The sequence below is a fragment of the Artemia franciscana genome, chromosome 21, assembly GCF_032884065.1.
Source record: "Artemia franciscana chromosome 21, ASM3288406v1, whole genome shotgun sequence".
Classification (NCBI taxonomy): domain Eukaryota; kingdom Metazoa; phylum Arthropoda; class Branchiopoda; order Anostraca; family Artemiidae; genus Artemia; species Artemia franciscana.
This window is the reverse complement of record NC_088883.1, coordinates 1,108,113-1,124,930: the sequence shown is the minus strand read 5'-3', so window position 1 is coordinate 1,124,930 and position 16,818 is coordinate 1,108,113. Positions and strand designations below refer to the sequence as shown.

The following is a 16,818-nucleotide window of genomic DNA, read 5'->3' as shown; positions in this document are numbered from 1 at the left end:
AAGAGCCAAGAGATCATATGGTATGAGCTCTAACAAAATTCTATGAATCAATAGATTGATTTAAAAAGGAAAATAAGAGGCTTAATACCGGTCAAGATTTAAAATAAGAGCTCTGAGTCACAAAGTCCTTCTAAATATCAAAATTCATTAAGATCCTATCACCCACTCGTAAGTTATAAATACCTAATTTTTTCTAATTTTTCCTCTCCCTTTTGCCCCCCAGATGGTCGAATCTGGGAAAACGAATTTATCAAGTCAAATTGTGCAGCTCCCTGACACGCCTACCAATTTTCATCGCCCTAGCACGTCCAGAAGCACCGAACTCGCCAAATCACTGAACCCCTCCCCCCAACTCCCCCAAAGAGAGCGAATCCAGTACGATTCTGTCGATCACGTATCAAGGACATATGTTTATTCTATCCACCAAGCTTCATCCCGATTCCTACACTCCAAGTGTTTTTCCAAGATTTCCCCCTCCAAATCCCCACAATGTCAAAAGATCTGGTCGGGATTTGAAATAAGAGTCTGAGACATGAATTCCTTCTAAAAATCAAATTTCATTACGATCCGATCATCTATTCGTAAGATATAAATACTCCAATTTTCACGTTTTCCAAGAATTCCGGTTCCCCCTCCAACTCCTCCAAATGTCACAGGATCTGGTCTGAATTTGAAATTAGAACTTTAAAGCACAAGATCCTTCTAAATATCAAATTTCATTAAGATCTGGTCACCCTTTCGTAAGTTACAAATACCTCAATTTTCAAAATTACCCCCCCCCCCCAATTCCACCAAAGAGAGCAGATCCGGTCCAGTTATTTCAGACACATATCTTAGACAGGTTTCTATTCTTCCCATCCAGTTTCATCCTGATATCACCGCTTTAAGTATTTTCTAAGATTTCCGGTCTCCCCAACTGCCTCCGCCCCAATTACGCTTGATCCGGTTGAGATTTAAAATAAGATATCGGAGTTACGAGATCCTTCTAAATATGAAGTTTCATGAAGATCCGATCACTCCTTCGTAAGTTAAAAATACGTCATTTTTCTTATTTTTCAGAATTACCCCCCCCCCCCCCCGCAATTGAGCGGATCCGTTCTAATTATGTAAATCACGTATGCAAGACTTCTGCTTGTTTTTCCATCCAAGTTTCATCCCAATCCCTCCAATCTAAGCGTTTTCCATCATTTTAGGTCTCCCCACCCCAAACTTCCCCCAATGTCACCAGATCCGGTCAGGATTTAAAATAAGAGCTTTGAGACACGATATCCTTCTAAAAATCAAATTTCATGGAGATCCAATCACCCGTTCGTAAGTTAAAAATACCTCATTTTTTCAAATTTTTCAGAATTAACCCCCCCCCCCCCAAACACCCCAAAGAGAGCGGATCCGTTGTGGTTATGTGAATCATGTATCGAGAACTCATGTTTTTTTTTTCACCAAGTTTCATCCCGATCCCTCCACTCTAAGTGTTTTCCAATTTTTAGGTTTCTCCCTCCCAACTCCCCCCCCCCCCCAAATGTCACCAGATCCGGTCGGGTTTAAAATAAGAGCTCTGAGCCACTTTATCCTTCTAAATATCAAATTTCATTGAGATACGATCACCCGTTCGTAAGTTAAAAATACCTCTTTTTTATTTTTTCAGAAATACCCCCCCCCCCCCCAACTACCCAAAAGAGAGCAGATCTGTTCCGTTTATGTCAATCATCTATCTAGGACTTGTGTGTATTTCTCCCACCATGTTTCATCCCGATCCCTCCACTCTAAGTGTTTTCCAAGTTTTAGGTTTCCCCCTCCCAACTCCCCGCCCCCATCACCAGATCCGGTCGGGATTTAAAATAAGAGCTCTAAGACACGATATCCTTCTAAACATCAAATTTCATTGAGATCCAATCACCCGTTCGTAAGTTGGAAATACCTCATTTTTCTAATTTTTAAGAATTATCCCCCCCCCCCCCCAACTACCCCAAAAAGAGCAAATCAGTTCCGATTATGTCAATCATGGAAGTGCCTAAAGTAGCAAAACCGGGACCGACAGACAGACCGACAGAATTGGCGACTGCTATATGTCACTTGGTTAATACCAAGTGCCATAAAAAAACTTCATTTTTTCTATTTTTTCCGAATTAACCAGCCCCCCCACTTCCCCCCGGATGGTGAAATCGGGAAAACGACTATTTTCGATTTAATCTGGTCCGGTCCCAGATACGCCTGCAAAATTTCATCTTATTAGCTTACCTGGAAGTGCCTAAAGTAGCAAAACCAGGACAGACCAACAGAGTTTGTGATCGTTATATGTCACTTGATTAATACCAATTGCAATAAAAATACCTCGCGTTTTTGCTTAAAATTTGAGTTATTTTCATGTTTTTGAGTCATGTTTTGAGTTTTCATGTCATTGAGTTGTATCATTCAAAATACAAACGTAGCCCACCAAAGATTTTTGGTAATACTATTTAAACGCTTTAAAAACATTTAACATATAATGTGACACTTCAAACATTTTCATGTAATGTTCATTCCTTTATTCAGATATTCCTTATGATCCTTATCCTAGGACCAAAGATCCTATATATTCCTTATGGTCACTACTCCTTTGTCAAGCAAATATAATAAAATTTGTCCTTTTTTGAATCTCTGCAAGTGTTGGTGGGATAATTTCTCTCCAGGACTTTTTGAATAGAAATTCATAAACTCATGTTTTTAATTCTGTAGCTCAACCTTAAGTTCTTCTATATTTAGTATGGTTACCGTATTTTTGTTCTTCTAACCGTTAAAATACTAAAATAACTTTTTTTTTATTTTAGAAACTTTCTAAGTCAACTTTCAAAATTTCATTCTACGTCATCAATGAGAACAAAATATGGTATGAACAATCCCATTGCAATAATGAATAAAAAACAACCAAAAATTAATTCATTAGGGCTATTGATTTCCCACAGCCCACTCTGGAATACTTGATTGAAACTATATTTTTTTTTTCTTTAGCTGGGTGGGATAATTTTTATTATTTGATTGAAATTTTATTATTAGTTCTTCTAAGTCATTCAAATATTAAAATAGTATTTTATTTATTTTTAAAATTTTTTATGTCGACTTTCAAAAATTCATTCTACGTCATCAGCAATGAAAAAATATGGTATGAACAATTCCATTGCGATAATGAATAAGAAGCAACAAAAATTTAATTCGTTTGGGTTATTGATTCCTCAGAACCCCCTCTGGAATTTTCGATTGAAACTAGAATTTTTTTTGTCTTTAGCTGGGTCGGATAATTTTTATTATTTCTAAAATATCCATTTTTTTAAAATTTGATGCTGGTTTATGTTAAGGATTTACTTCTCTGAGGACAGAACAAAAACTACATATAGATTTGTTCACAATGTTTCAATCCAGATGATACGCAAAAAAACTGTCAAAAAAGGGAAGATAAATTTTAAAAAGAATAAAATGGATTTTACTGGGGTGTTTACTCCAACACGGATACATATAGTGACTAATTTAGGAGTGGGGGGGGGGAGAGATCATAGCCAATGGAAAAAACAGCTTAAAACAAAAAGCAAACCAAAATCAAAGAAAAAATAAACAAAAATATTCCACAAATCAATTAATGGACTGAAAAAAAAAACAACATATAAACAAGCAGCAGAAAAACAAGAGAATGGCTTACGATAGGGTTGAGCAAGCCCATAGAAGTTTTTACTGTAGACTATGAGGTAGCAGGCCTTTTCTAAGAATGGGTTTTTATATGATTATTAAGATTTGATCTAGAAGAATATTCTCTCTTGCATATATCACACTTGAATGATTTCTCCCTAGCGTGTAGAGTTCGGTCCCAAATCAAATTGCTTGAGTCAAAATTTTTTTTTTAACATACTTCACATTTAAAGGTTTTTTCAGCCGTGTGTAGTCTTTGGTGGTTAATCAAACTGCTTGAAAAAGAAAAAGTTTTTTCACATACTTCACTCATTTGAAGAGTTTTTCACCCGTGTGTACTCTTTGGTGGTTAATCATACTGCGTGACTGAGAAAATTTTTTTAACATACTTCACATTTAAAGATTTTTTCAGCCGTGTGTAGTTTTTGGTGTTTAATCAAACTACTTGACACAGAAAAAGTTTTTTCACATACTTCATATTTAAAGGGTTTTTCACCCGTGTGTACTCTTTGGTGATTAATCAAATTGGTTGACTGAGAAAAAGTTTTTTCACATACTTCACATTTAAAGGGTTTTTCACCCGTGTGTACTCTTTGGTGTTTAATCAAATTGGTTGACTCAGAAAAAGTTTTTTCACATACTTCACATTTAAAGGGTTTTTCACCCGTGTGTACTCTTTGGTGTTTAATCAAACTGTTTGACCTAGAAAATTTTTTTTCACATACTTCACATTTAAAGGGTTTTTCACCCGTGTGTACTCTTTGATGATTAATCAAATTGGTTGACTGAGAAAAAGTTTTTTCACATACTTCACATTTAAAGGGTTTTTCACCCGTGTGTACTCTTTTGTGTATAATCAAACTGCTTGACACAGAAAAAGTTTTTTCACATACTTCACATTTAAAGGGTTTTTCACCCGTGTGTACTCTTTGGTGGTTAATCAAACTGCCTGACTGAGAAAAAGTTTTTTGACATACATCACATTTAAAGGGTTTTTCACCCGTGTGTACTCTTTGGTGATTAATCAAATTGATTGACTGAGAATAAGTTTTTTCACATACTTCACATTTAAAGGGTTTTTCACCCGTGTGTACTCTTTTGTGTATAATCAATCTGCTTGACACAGAAAAAGTTTTTTCACATACTTCACATTTAAAGGGTTTTTCACCCGTGTGTACTCTTTGGTGTTTAATCAAACGGTTGAAATTAAGAAATGTTTTTTCACATACTTCACATTTAAAGGGTTTTTCACCCGTGTGTGCTCTTTTGTGGTTAATCAAACTGGTTGACAGAGAAAAAGTTTTTTCACATACTTCACATTTAAAGGGTTTTTCACCCGTGTGTACTCTTTGGTGTTTAATCAAACGGTTGAACTTAAGAAATGTTTTTTCACATACTTCACCTTTAAAGGGTTTTTCACCCGTGTGTGCTCTTTTGTGGTTAATCAAACTGGTTGACAGAGAAAAAGTATTTTCACATACTTCAAATTTAAAGGGTTTTTCACCCGTGTGTACTCTTTGGTGTTTAATCAAACTACTTGACAGAATTGCAGAAGGATTCTGTGTAACAGCTAGTGATGTACTTGCCTGTAGTTCTAGATTAGACACACTTTGTGAAAAATGACCATGCATAACTAGATGTTTACTCACATCGCCAATACATTCACACAAACAAATAGGACATCTTCTTGTCCCTCCCATTTGGTGTTCCACAATGTGAGCAACAAATTTTCTGTAATCCCTAAATATTGTAGGGCAGATGTCACACTCTAATGGTGAAATTTTTTCACAGCCGGTGTCTATGTGAAGATCTAACATAAAAAACGATTTTTCTACTTTTGTACAGGAGCCACAACGCCATATACCAGCTGTTAATTCTTCAATAGCCTTCTCAGTCAGCTTCTTTACCTTCAACATTGGCTGTGGGCCAAAGAGTTTTGGTTGATCCACACCATCAGAACTGCACACAGTATAATGAATTATCTCTACAGTAAAAAAAAATTTGTTAAAATTATATAAGGTGAAACCATTTCAATATTTAGATATCACAGCAATTACAAATGAAAGATGAACATTCTGTAACGATTACCTGTTTGGGATCTACACAACCTACCACTTTCGAATGAAACAAAATGAAAGAACAAAACTTAAAATCTGGTCATAGAATTGGAATATTAATATTAAAAATCTTTTATAAGCTTTAAAACTTGAGTCATACGGGATTAAAAAAAAAATTGACAGGCAACAAATAATTTCTTTTTCCACCCCTCTCCCCTAGTTGGACTTATATTGAACTTTTATTATAATTTCACTTTGAAAACTAATTTAACAGTGACGTTAAAAGGACATTGGTACAATGCTCTTCCTAAACCCAGATTTTTCAACAAGGAATTATCTAAACTTGCGAAAAAACTGGATATTTCACCTATATTTACATGTTTTCCACACGTTTTCTGCTATACAAATTTCAAGTAAATTTCGAGAATACGAACTGATGAAGGGCTAAAACTGACTCTTAAGCAACAAATGATATCATGACTGTCGATGTTAACAAACAAAACTTGCAGAGACCAGATTGGCTGCTCCCTCTCAATTTAGTAACCAGCCAGGACAGTATTTGACTATTATGCTGTCTAGCTGCATCTTCCAGATCCTCAGCGATTTTATCCATGGTCTCCACTTCACACCTCCTTAGTTCATATTATAATGCTTTCTCTACTTTCTTTTTATTGTTCTTATTTTCACATGATCTATCATTCATATAATTGCTGTACAAGCTCCTCCTCCTCTCTATTAATCATAAAGCATTTTTATTAACTTTAATAATAGTTTTACGGGCTGCGATCTACGCAACCAATACAGAAAAGTAATTCTCCTGTTTTCAAGAAGGAGGGGAGGTGGGCAATGATGCCAGTTTCAATAATATACTTTGCATTTAAATTTGACATCATTTTTATCGGCTTCGGGATCTTTTTTTCAGAACTCTCAAAAGATGTTTAAACAACAAAATATTATTGTTCTGCTGAATGTAAATAAAAACCATTGTTCTGAATCAGCTTTCCTTTTTGGCCTGAATCTAAGATAAATTTCCACTTTGGCATCTAAATTCACAGCCTGTGCTGGTTTAACTTTTTAGTTAATTATAAAGGAAATTTAGTTACTTTTAACGATAAGAGCTTTACGAGGAAAAATATCTCGCTTTTTTTTGCTTAACATTTGAATTGCTTTGATGTGGTACCGTATCATTCAAAATGCAAACTTAGCACACTAAAGACTTTTGGTAATACTATTTAAATGCCTTAAGAACATTAAACATATAATATGACACTTTAAAAACATTTTTATGTAATGCTCTTTCCTTTATTCAGATACTCCTTATGATCCTTATCCTAGGACCATAGATCCTAGATATTTAATTTCAAAAAATGTCTATCACAAACCCCCAATTCGCATTTCGGAGTCATAAAACCATAAAAAAAATCATAAAAATAGCACAACAACTAAAAAAATGGCTAAACAACGTAAAAAACAACAAAATCAGAAAGGCAAAGCCATTCATTAATAAGAAAAAAAATACTAAGCGGCAAAATGATAGAAAGTTAAAAAGGTAAAAACTAAAAGAAAACTAAAAAAGAGTCAAAATTAGCGTTGGAAGGATTTAAAAGAGAACATATAAAGAAAGGGGAGGGAACAAAAGAATCAAACGAACATAAATCTTGGGTATCACCAGTACCAAAAGAAAAAAAAAGGGAAACTAGCGGTTTATTTTATCAGTAATGAAGAAGACAAAGGTTTTTTCCTAAAACGAGCTTAAGCAACGGATGGGGCGAAAGATGGGAATGAGTTCAAAAACAGTACGTGACAGGCGGTGTCTGGATGGGGAGTGTCTTTTGGGGAAAGTGTTTTCCGTACGAAGATTTATTATTGCATCTTCTGCAAAATGGAGGCACAACGTTCCTGTCCTGTGCTCAAGAGTTTCCAACTTGGTCTTTTTTAGAAGGAGCGAGTATGGAACCTTAGCTTCCTTGAAAATTTTTCTCAGGGCTCTTTTTTGAATGAATTCAATTTTATCTGATTCGTCATGGGAGATGCCAGGATGCCAAACTGGACATGCATATTCAAGATGCAGACGGACAAAGGAAGTGTAGATCCTTAAAGAATAGGACGGGGGGACGTAGAATTTATTCAAGAGCTTAAGAAGAGACATGGATGCAATAGCTTTATGGACAATATCTTTAACGTGGATATCCCACTTTAAATTAGAAGAAATTGTAACCTCTAGTAATTTTAAGGAAGACACAGAGATATCTGGGGAGATTTTAAGGTTTTAAGTAAACATATTGGCATTATCAAAGATAATGTTCTATAGTTTAGAGAATATAGGAGTGAGTGAAATATGACGAACACCCTCAAAACTAGGTTTCCCGTCTTTATTTTTCAAGGAGGTTATGAAACCCTGTTTCCGAATTTGCGGATATTGGCCAGACTCAGTAGTACCATTGAAAGTAACAGACAAGGACTTTGAGAAAAAGCCACTGAAGGCACTATTAAGAGGAAACGGGATATCTAAAGGGCAGACATTTGTTTTTTGTAGTTTCCCAATTTTTCTTTCGATCTGAGACAGAGATATTAAGGAGAAAGTAGATATTCTTTATGGTCACTAATCTTTTGTGAAGCAAATATAATAAAATTCGGCCTTTCTTGCATCTCTGAAAGTTTTGGTAGGGTAATTTCTCTCGAAGTTTTTTGTCTAGGAAGTCATTAACTCATGTTTTAATTTTGTAGCTGTACCTTAAGTTCTTCTATATTTAGTATGGTTACCGTATTTTAGTTCTTCTAATCGTTCAAATATTAAAAAAATTATTTTATAAATTTTTTATGTTGACTTACAAAATTTCATTCTATGTCAGGTCCTTCTAAATATCAAAATTCATTAAGATCCAATCAGCACCTCAAAAATACCTCATTTTTTCTAATTTTTCCTCTCCCTTCAGCCCCCCCCCAGATGGTCAAATCGGGTAAAACAACTTTATCAAGTCAAGTTGTGTAGGTGCCTGACACGCCTACCAATTTTCCTCGTCCTAGCACGTCCAGACGCACGAACTCGCCACAGCACTGGACCCCCCTCCCTAACTCCCCCAAAGAGAGTGGATCCAGTCTGGTTACGTCAATCACGTACCTACGATATTTGCGTATTCTACCCACCAAGTTTCATCCCGATCTCTCCACTCTAAGCGTTTTCCAAGATTTCGGGTTTTCCCCTCCAACTCCCCCCCCCCCCCCAATGTCACCAGATCTGGTCGGGATTTAAAATAGGAGCTTTGAGGCATGAGTTCCTTCTAAATATCAAATTTAAAAATACCTCACGAACGGTCACCCGTTTTAAGTGAAAAATACCTCAGTTTTTCTAATTTTTCCGAATTAACGCCCCCTCCAACTCCCCCAAAGAGAGTGGACTCAGTCCGGTTATGTCAATCACGTATCTAGGATCTCTCCACTCTAAACGTTTTCCAATATTTCCGGTCCCCTCCCCCCGACTTTCCGCAATGACACTGGATCCGGTCGGGATCTACAATAAGAGAACTACAATAAGAGAGTTACGAGGTCCTTCTAAATGTGAAATTTCATTAAGATCCGATCACTCCTTCGTAAGTTAAAAATACCTCATTTTGCTAAATTTTCAGAATTAACCCTCCCCCAACTCCCCCAAAGAGAGCAAATCCATTCCGGTTATTTCAATCATGTATCTAGAACTTCTGCTTACTTTTCCCACTAAGTTTCATCCCGATTACCCCCTCCAACTCCCCCCAATGTCACCGGATCTGGTCGGGATTTAAAATAAGACCTCTGAGAGACGACATCCTTCTAAATATCAAATTTCATTAAGATCCGATCACCTGTTTGTAAGTTAAGAATGCCTCAATTTTTCTAATTTTTCCGAATTAACACCTCCTCCAACTCCCCCAAAGAGAGCGGATTAAGTCCGGTTATGTCAATCACGTATCTAGGGCTTGTGCTTGTTCTTCTCATCAAGTTTCATTCTGATCTCTCCACTCTAAGCGTGTTCCAAGATTTCCAGTCCCCCCTAACTCCCCCCAATGACACTGGATCCAGTCGGGATCTAAAAAAAAGATCTGAGTTACGAGGTCCTTCTAAATATTAAATTTCAATAAGACCCGATCAATAAGTTACAAATACCTCATTTTTTCTAATTTTTTGGAATTAACCCTCCCCCCAACTCCCCCAAAGAGAGAGATCTCGTTCCGGTTATGTCAATTGCGTATCTAGGACTTTGTGCTTATTTTTCCCACCAAGTTTCATCCCAATCCCTCCACTCTAGGCGGTTATGTCAATTGCGTATCTAGGACTTTGTGCTTATTTTTCTCAAAAAGTTTCATCCCAATCCCTCCACTCTAGAATTTGCAATCGCTATATGGCACCTGGTATTTACCATGTGCCATAAAGAAACTAATTTATTAGGGCTACTGATCTCCCATAGCCCCACTCTGGAATTTCTTAGATGATTGAAACTAGATCTTTTTTTTTTTTGGATAGATGGGTGGGATAATTCCTAATATTTCTATTCTTCTTTAAGATTTGTTGCTTGTTTATGTTACAATTTATGATGTTATCAATGAAATATAATTAAGCATTATTACTGTAATTTAGGGTCTGAGTATATTGGTCAGTATTCATACTTGTGTGTTGTCTTACATTTATATGTCCAGTTTGTTGATTTTTGTTTTCTTTCTACTCTCCAAATTTCGAGGTTAATACATTGTTGGAATTTGAATTATGTTATGTTGTTTATATTGTAGAAAGCATATATTGCTGATGCTATTCTTGCAAAAAAACACAAAAACTTTTTATGTTTGACCTAATATTTCTTTTTCGAACTAACTTCATAACACTATTAGCTTCAAATATACCTTTGTCATTGTTGTCCAGATTTTGGGAATCAAATTCAGATGTTAAGTGGGGTATTCTGGATGATATACCCACAGGTAGCCGTTGATGCTCAGGCAATAGAGTAGAAATAGAAGTTTCTCTAATCATTTCAGTTTCAACTGATGAAGTATCTACAGCTTCTACAACAAAAATAAAAATAAACAAAGAGACAGAAAATAATAGAAGTACAATTAATTATACTCAATAGTTTACCAAAAAATAATAAAACCTCACAAGATAAACAGACTACAAATGAAAAAACGACACGAAACATAAAACCCAATAACCATTACTGTATGCAAACACTGGTCAAAGTTTGTAACTTGCAGCCCCTTCCCTGGGTACTGTGGGGGAGCAAGTCGTCCCAAAAGACATAGTTATTATGTTTTTCGACTATGCTAAAAAAAAAAAATAGGCATCTCAAAATTTTGATCCATTGACTTTGGGAAAAATGAGCGTGGGAGGGGGCCTAGGTGCCCTCCAGTTTTTTTGGTCACTTAAAAAGGACACTAGAACTTTTAATTTCCGTTAGAATGAGCCCTCTCGTGACATTCTAGGACCACTGGGTCGAGACGATCAACCCTGAAAAAAAAAAAAAAAATCAAACAAACACGAACCCATGATTGGTCTTCTGGCAAAAAATACGAAGTTCCACATTTTTGTAGATAGGAGCTTGAAACTTCTAAAGTTGGGTTCTCTTATACGCTGAAAGCGATGATGTGATTTTCGTAAAGATTCTATTTCTTTTAGGGGGTGTTTTCCCCTATTTTCCAAAATAAGGCAAATTTTCTCAGGCTCGTATCTTTTGGCGGATAAAACTAAATTTGATGAAACTTGTATATTTAAAATCAGCATAAAATCAAAATCTTTTGATGTATCTATTAAAATCAAAATTCTTTTTACTATTGAGCCGGGTCGCTCCTTACTACAGTTCATTACCATGAACTGTTTGAAAGGTTGTAGAGCTATATAGATTCACAAGCATCTTTTGAGTTTACAATTTAGTCAATGCTACTCCGTAGTTTCTGAGATGCTTTTGATGACCTTTACTGAGATGTTCTAGAAGTATTGAAAACACCTATATTCACAGAGGACTTAAATATGAAAAGCCTTAAATTTCAATTTGAAAAACCTTGTGATATTATTTTTGTTGTTATTTTTGTGTTAGCGCAATGAAAAATAAGAACACGCCAAACCCAAGAAAGAAACGTGAATTCCTGGAGTTAACCTATTTGTGGCTCCAGGTTTGTGACTCACAGCGGGAAAGAAGTTTCGGGGGTGTTTTCTCCATCAGTGGCCTTGGCTGCTACTGATATCTTATTCTCTCTTGAAATTTGGCATTGGAGGAATCAATATGGCATGTAGTAGATTAATACTTCAGCAGAGTATGTGGGATAAAGGAAGATGAGTACTTTAGTTGGGTTGGTGGATGCGTGAATTAGGGAATTTCCCTTTTCAAACTAATATTACAATGCTATTATTTAGCAATATACCTTCATCCTTACCCTCCAGATCCTGGGAGTCCAACACAGATGTTAAATTGGATATCCTGGAAGCAACATTCAAAGGTAGCTGTTGATACTCAGGTGATAGAGTGGAATTAGAAGTTTCTCTGATCATGTCAATATCACTTGGCAAAACATATTCAGCTTCTACAACAAAAATAAAGAAATAGAAAATGAGCAAAGTATGATATTCTCAATAATTAATAGCCCCTCAATAATTAAGCATTCTCAATAATTAATGGCCACTCCAGACATAAAGAAAACAGACAAAAAATGTGAAAAATTACATAATACGAAAACTGAACAAATTAAAGCATGATAATTAGATATATAGGAACCCCATTTCACAATTAGCGTTTTATCCAAAGATTAAATTGGGGCTTTAGATAGAGTGCAGGAGGTTGTTAAGTATGCAGTATAAAGTTTTGAATGTGTTTGTAAATCTAAAATCCTTCCAGTGTATTTAGCTAACTAACACAAAAGCCTTAAGTTCTAGTAGCTAAGGCTAACGATGGAAAATACCCTTAGATCTTTTGTAGTCTTATTATAGTTCAGAAGTGACCTATAACTTTTTTCTATTGGTGCTGGGAACAGGTAGCTCAGGTACTCGCACTTCCCACAATCAATAACAGTGTATTATTGTTCATATTTGCACATATTCATTGTTTGCAGACTGGAGAAGAATAGTGCTTCCAATAACTAGTTTTTCTGGAGAAGAAGTCAAAGAGGTGAAAGGGCTTGGTGTTAGTCCATATACCTCCCTACAATTTTCGGAACTAGATATCCTTCTAAATACCAAATTTCATTCAGATCTGATCACCCGTTCACAAATTAAAAATACCTCATTTTATATAATTTTTCCGAATTAACTAAATTTTTCGAACTTGGTATTTACCAAGTGCCATAAAAAACCAATTTATTAGGGTTACTGATTTCCCATAGCCCCACTCTAGAATTTCTTAAATGATTGAAACTAGATTTTTTTTTTTAGCTGGGTGGAATAATTTCTAATATTTCTATTCTTCTTTAAGATTTGTTACTTGTTTATGTTAAAATTTATGATGTTATCAATGAAATGTAATTAAGCATTATTACTGTAATTTAGAGTTTGTGTATATTGGTCAGTATTTATACTTGTGTGTTGTCTTACATTTATATGTCCAGTTTGTTGATTTTTATTTTTCTTTCTACTCTCCAAATTTCAAGGTTAATAAGTTGTTGGAATTTGAATTATGTTATGTTGCTTAATATATTGCTGATGTTATGCTTGCATAAAAAAAAACAAAAATTTTTTATGTGTGACCAAATGTTTCTTTTTCAAACTAACTTCACAACACTACTAGTTTCAAATATACCTTGGTCATTGTTGTCCAGATTTTGGGAATCCAATTCAGATGTTAAGTGGGATATTCTGGATGCTATACCCACAGGTAGCCGTTGATGCTCAGGCAATAGAGTAGAAATAGAAGTTTCTCTAATCATTTCAGTTTCAACTGATGAGGTATCTACAGCTTCTACAAAAAAAAAAAAAATAAATAAACAAAGAGACAGAAAATAATAGAATTACAATTAATCATACTCAATAATTTACCAAGAAATAATGAAAACCTCACAAGATAAAAAGACTGCAAATGTAAAAAACGGCACGAAACATAAGGCCTAAACAAATTTAAGTGTTGTAACTTGATGGAGCCATGATAATTAATAAAAGGTAATTTGATTAATAGAAAAATAATTTCATGATTTAGCACTTTATTCACAAATTTTTATATTCAATTGATAGCTAATTAACTTTTTGAAATAGAAATAACTAGAGCTAACCTATTAGTACTTACTGGGAACTAGCCTTTGGGGACTGGAAAGGCATAATAGCCAATTAGCAGCACTTCCACCTTTGGCTTATTAAAAAAAAAGACTCTAGAGCTCTAAGATTTCACAAGCATCTTTTGAGTTTACAATTTAGTCAATGCTACTCTGTAGTTTCTGAGGAGCTCTTCAAGAACTTTACTAAGATATTCTAGAACTATTGAAAACGCCTATATTCACAGTGGACTTAAATTTGAAAAACATTAGATTTAAATTAATTTTTGTTGTTGTGTTTTAGTTGGTGTAATGAAAAATAAGAACTCGACACGACCAAGAAAAAAAAATATGAATTTCTAGAGGTAATCTATGTGTAGCTCTAGGTTAGTGACTCGCAACATCTGGGACCAAAGTTTCGGGGGTGTTTTCTCCATCAGTGGCCTTGGCTGCTACTGGTATCTTCTTCCCTCTTGAAATTTGGCATTGGAGGGATCAATATGGCATGTAGTAGATTAATACTTTAGCAGAGTATGTGGTGTACCTTCAAATACACCTTCATCCTCGCCATGCACATATTGGGAGTCCAACACAGATGTTAAATCGGATATCCTGGATTCAATACTCAAAGGTAGCTGTTCATGCTCAGGTGATAGAGTAGAATTAGTAGAAGTTTCTTTGATCATGTTGACATGACTTGGCAAAGCATGTTCAGTTTCTAGAACTAAGAGATGGAAAATAAGCAAAGTATGATAAAATATTCTCAATAATTAATAACCCACCAAGACATAAAAAAAAAACAGAGAAAAAATGTGAAAAATGACATATAATATGAAAACTGAACAAATTAAAGCATGATAATTAGATAAATAGGAACCCCATTTCAAAAATTAGCATTTTATTCACAGATTAAATTGGGACTTTAGATAGAGTGCAGACAAAATAATAAGGCGGGTAAATACATGAAAAGAAACATCCCTTCTTATAGACTCACAGCTTAGAAATACAATACAGTTATGACAACTCCTATCTTGCCCATAAGAAGCTTTTGGAACAGAGCTCTGAACTTGGCACCTCCTAGATCGTACTACAACACCATAGGCGGGAACGCAATTTTGCTTCGTTTGTCCAATTGCTCCGATCTTTTAGATTCAGACTGCCAGTTTCCTGTCTCCAGCCGCTAGCATAACTACCGCGCACTGTGCCCCAAAAATAAATCGAGTTTTCATAACTGTATTGTGTATCTAAGCTAACCAAATATCAATCAATATGCAGTATTGTAAAAACAAGGGAGAATCTCAAAACAAGAAAAAAAGAAAAAAAAGAATAGAATCTCATCAAGATTTTTTTTTTCTTGCTTGGCCCACTACAATAATTAAAAGACACATAATGGGGAAGTATTTTTCTTATATTATGTATCTATGATGAAATAGAAACATTAGAGATAATCTACCTGATTAAGCCTCTAGACTTATCATTTTGAATAGCAGGGAATCTAAATATACTATGGAGATTAATAGGTGTATGTCAAACCTCCAGGGATGCATGTCGAGTCTCCGGAGTTATTAAATTTGTCCATTATGCTTTAAAACTAAATTACTCTTTATAACTAAATCAAAAGACACTGTATGTTTGCTGGTTGCCAATAAGACTTCTCAACAGTATACCAAGAACGACTGAGGGCATTAAGTAGAAACTTTTAGGGCTACTTACTAATGCTTTTGCTCTTATATTTTAACTAAATCAAAAGATTGTAAGTTTTTTCAGGTTGTCAAAGGGCACGGGTATAATTTTTTCGGAATGGTATTAAGTTTTATTTTTCAAATCAATTCGAGAAAATATAAAACTAAATTGAAAACTACGAAATGTTTCAATATTTTCGAAAGAGTGAAAAGGGTGAAGGAAAATCTTCTCAAACATAGAAAAAGCATGCCATTCTATGGATTCTAATAAAAAAAAGAAAAGAATTATGATTTTCCTTTAATAGGTAGCGGTCAGTTTGCTAAAAATATCTTTCTAGAACTGAAAATTTTTGACACTCAACTTATTTAAAATCACAATTACACCAGGAACCTAACATGGTTTTACTTGGTTTTTACACAATCGGATGCGATCGTGACCCTCAAGCTTAGTCTTTAGATTTGGCGGCATAGTTTTGTCACAGACCTTTTGAAATATCGTCTATGGCTTCTATTTTGATTGAATATAAGCTGTCAGCAACTTACGGCACTTCCCACTCTTTTGAAAATTTCATTTACTTTGAAAACAGTTTACTCATCTAGGGATTAATAAAATTCTATTAATAAACGTATAAATTTGAATCGGCACTTCTTGGAGAGTCTACTTTTTTCTGAATTAGCGAAATTTGATTGAAACAAAATTATAAGTTCAAATTAAAGTGCATCAAGGTACTTTACTTATGCCCGTATTAACGAAGTTCAGTTAACAGATAATTAAGCCTATATTAGGCTGCATCAATCTGAAGACCTTAAAAGAAATTTAGAAAAACTATCATCTGGATTTTACACTGGTCAACACAATTCTGGCAAGCTCAATTCTTTGATTGGTTTAAGGTACCATGGACAGAAAAAAATAAAATAAAAATTAAGCCCTTAGTCCCATTTTAGGTATATTAGTAACTGAAACCTCAATTTTTAATATTCTTATTCTGATTGGTTCAAAATTATGAATTTTTTCGGTGAGTACCACATTTTCGCCAGTGTAGTCACCTTGAACTGTGAAAATGAATAAGCGAAATTACTTAATTAAATTTGACAATGCACATATTTTTAATAATTAAAACTGAAATCTCGCACAATTTCATTGCTTGCTCTATAACTAATTTCTTTCTTTCCCAGGACATGAGAATTGACGTCCACCTCAAAAAATAAAATAAACCAAAATATCAA

At 34.7% G+C, this 16,818-nt stretch overlaps 2 protein-coding genes across 2 annotated transcripts in view; one reads left to right on the top strand and one right to left on the bottom strand.

Annotated features, from left to right (window-relative positions):
- LOC136040913 (zinc finger protein 271-like) overlaps positions 1-16,818 on the top strand; it is a 298,248-nt gene that overhangs the window by 245,384 nt on the left and 36,046 nt on the right. The gene's annotated exons all lie outside the window — the stretch shown is intronic.
- Positions 2,788-16,818, bottom strand: part of LOC136040916 (zinc finger protein 271-like) — a 59,634-nt gene continuing 45,603 nt past the window's right edge. The window contains 5 exon segments of the mRNA XM_065725334.1: positions 2,788-4,040; positions 4,043-5,641; positions 10,586-10,744; positions 12,098-12,256; positions 13,465-13,623. Of these exon segments, the coding sequence (XP_065581406.1) occupies positions 3,967-4,040; positions 4,043-5,641; positions 10,586-10,744; positions 12,098-12,256; positions 13,465-13,623 (2,150 nt within the window). The 3' untranslated portion in view covers positions 2,788-3,966.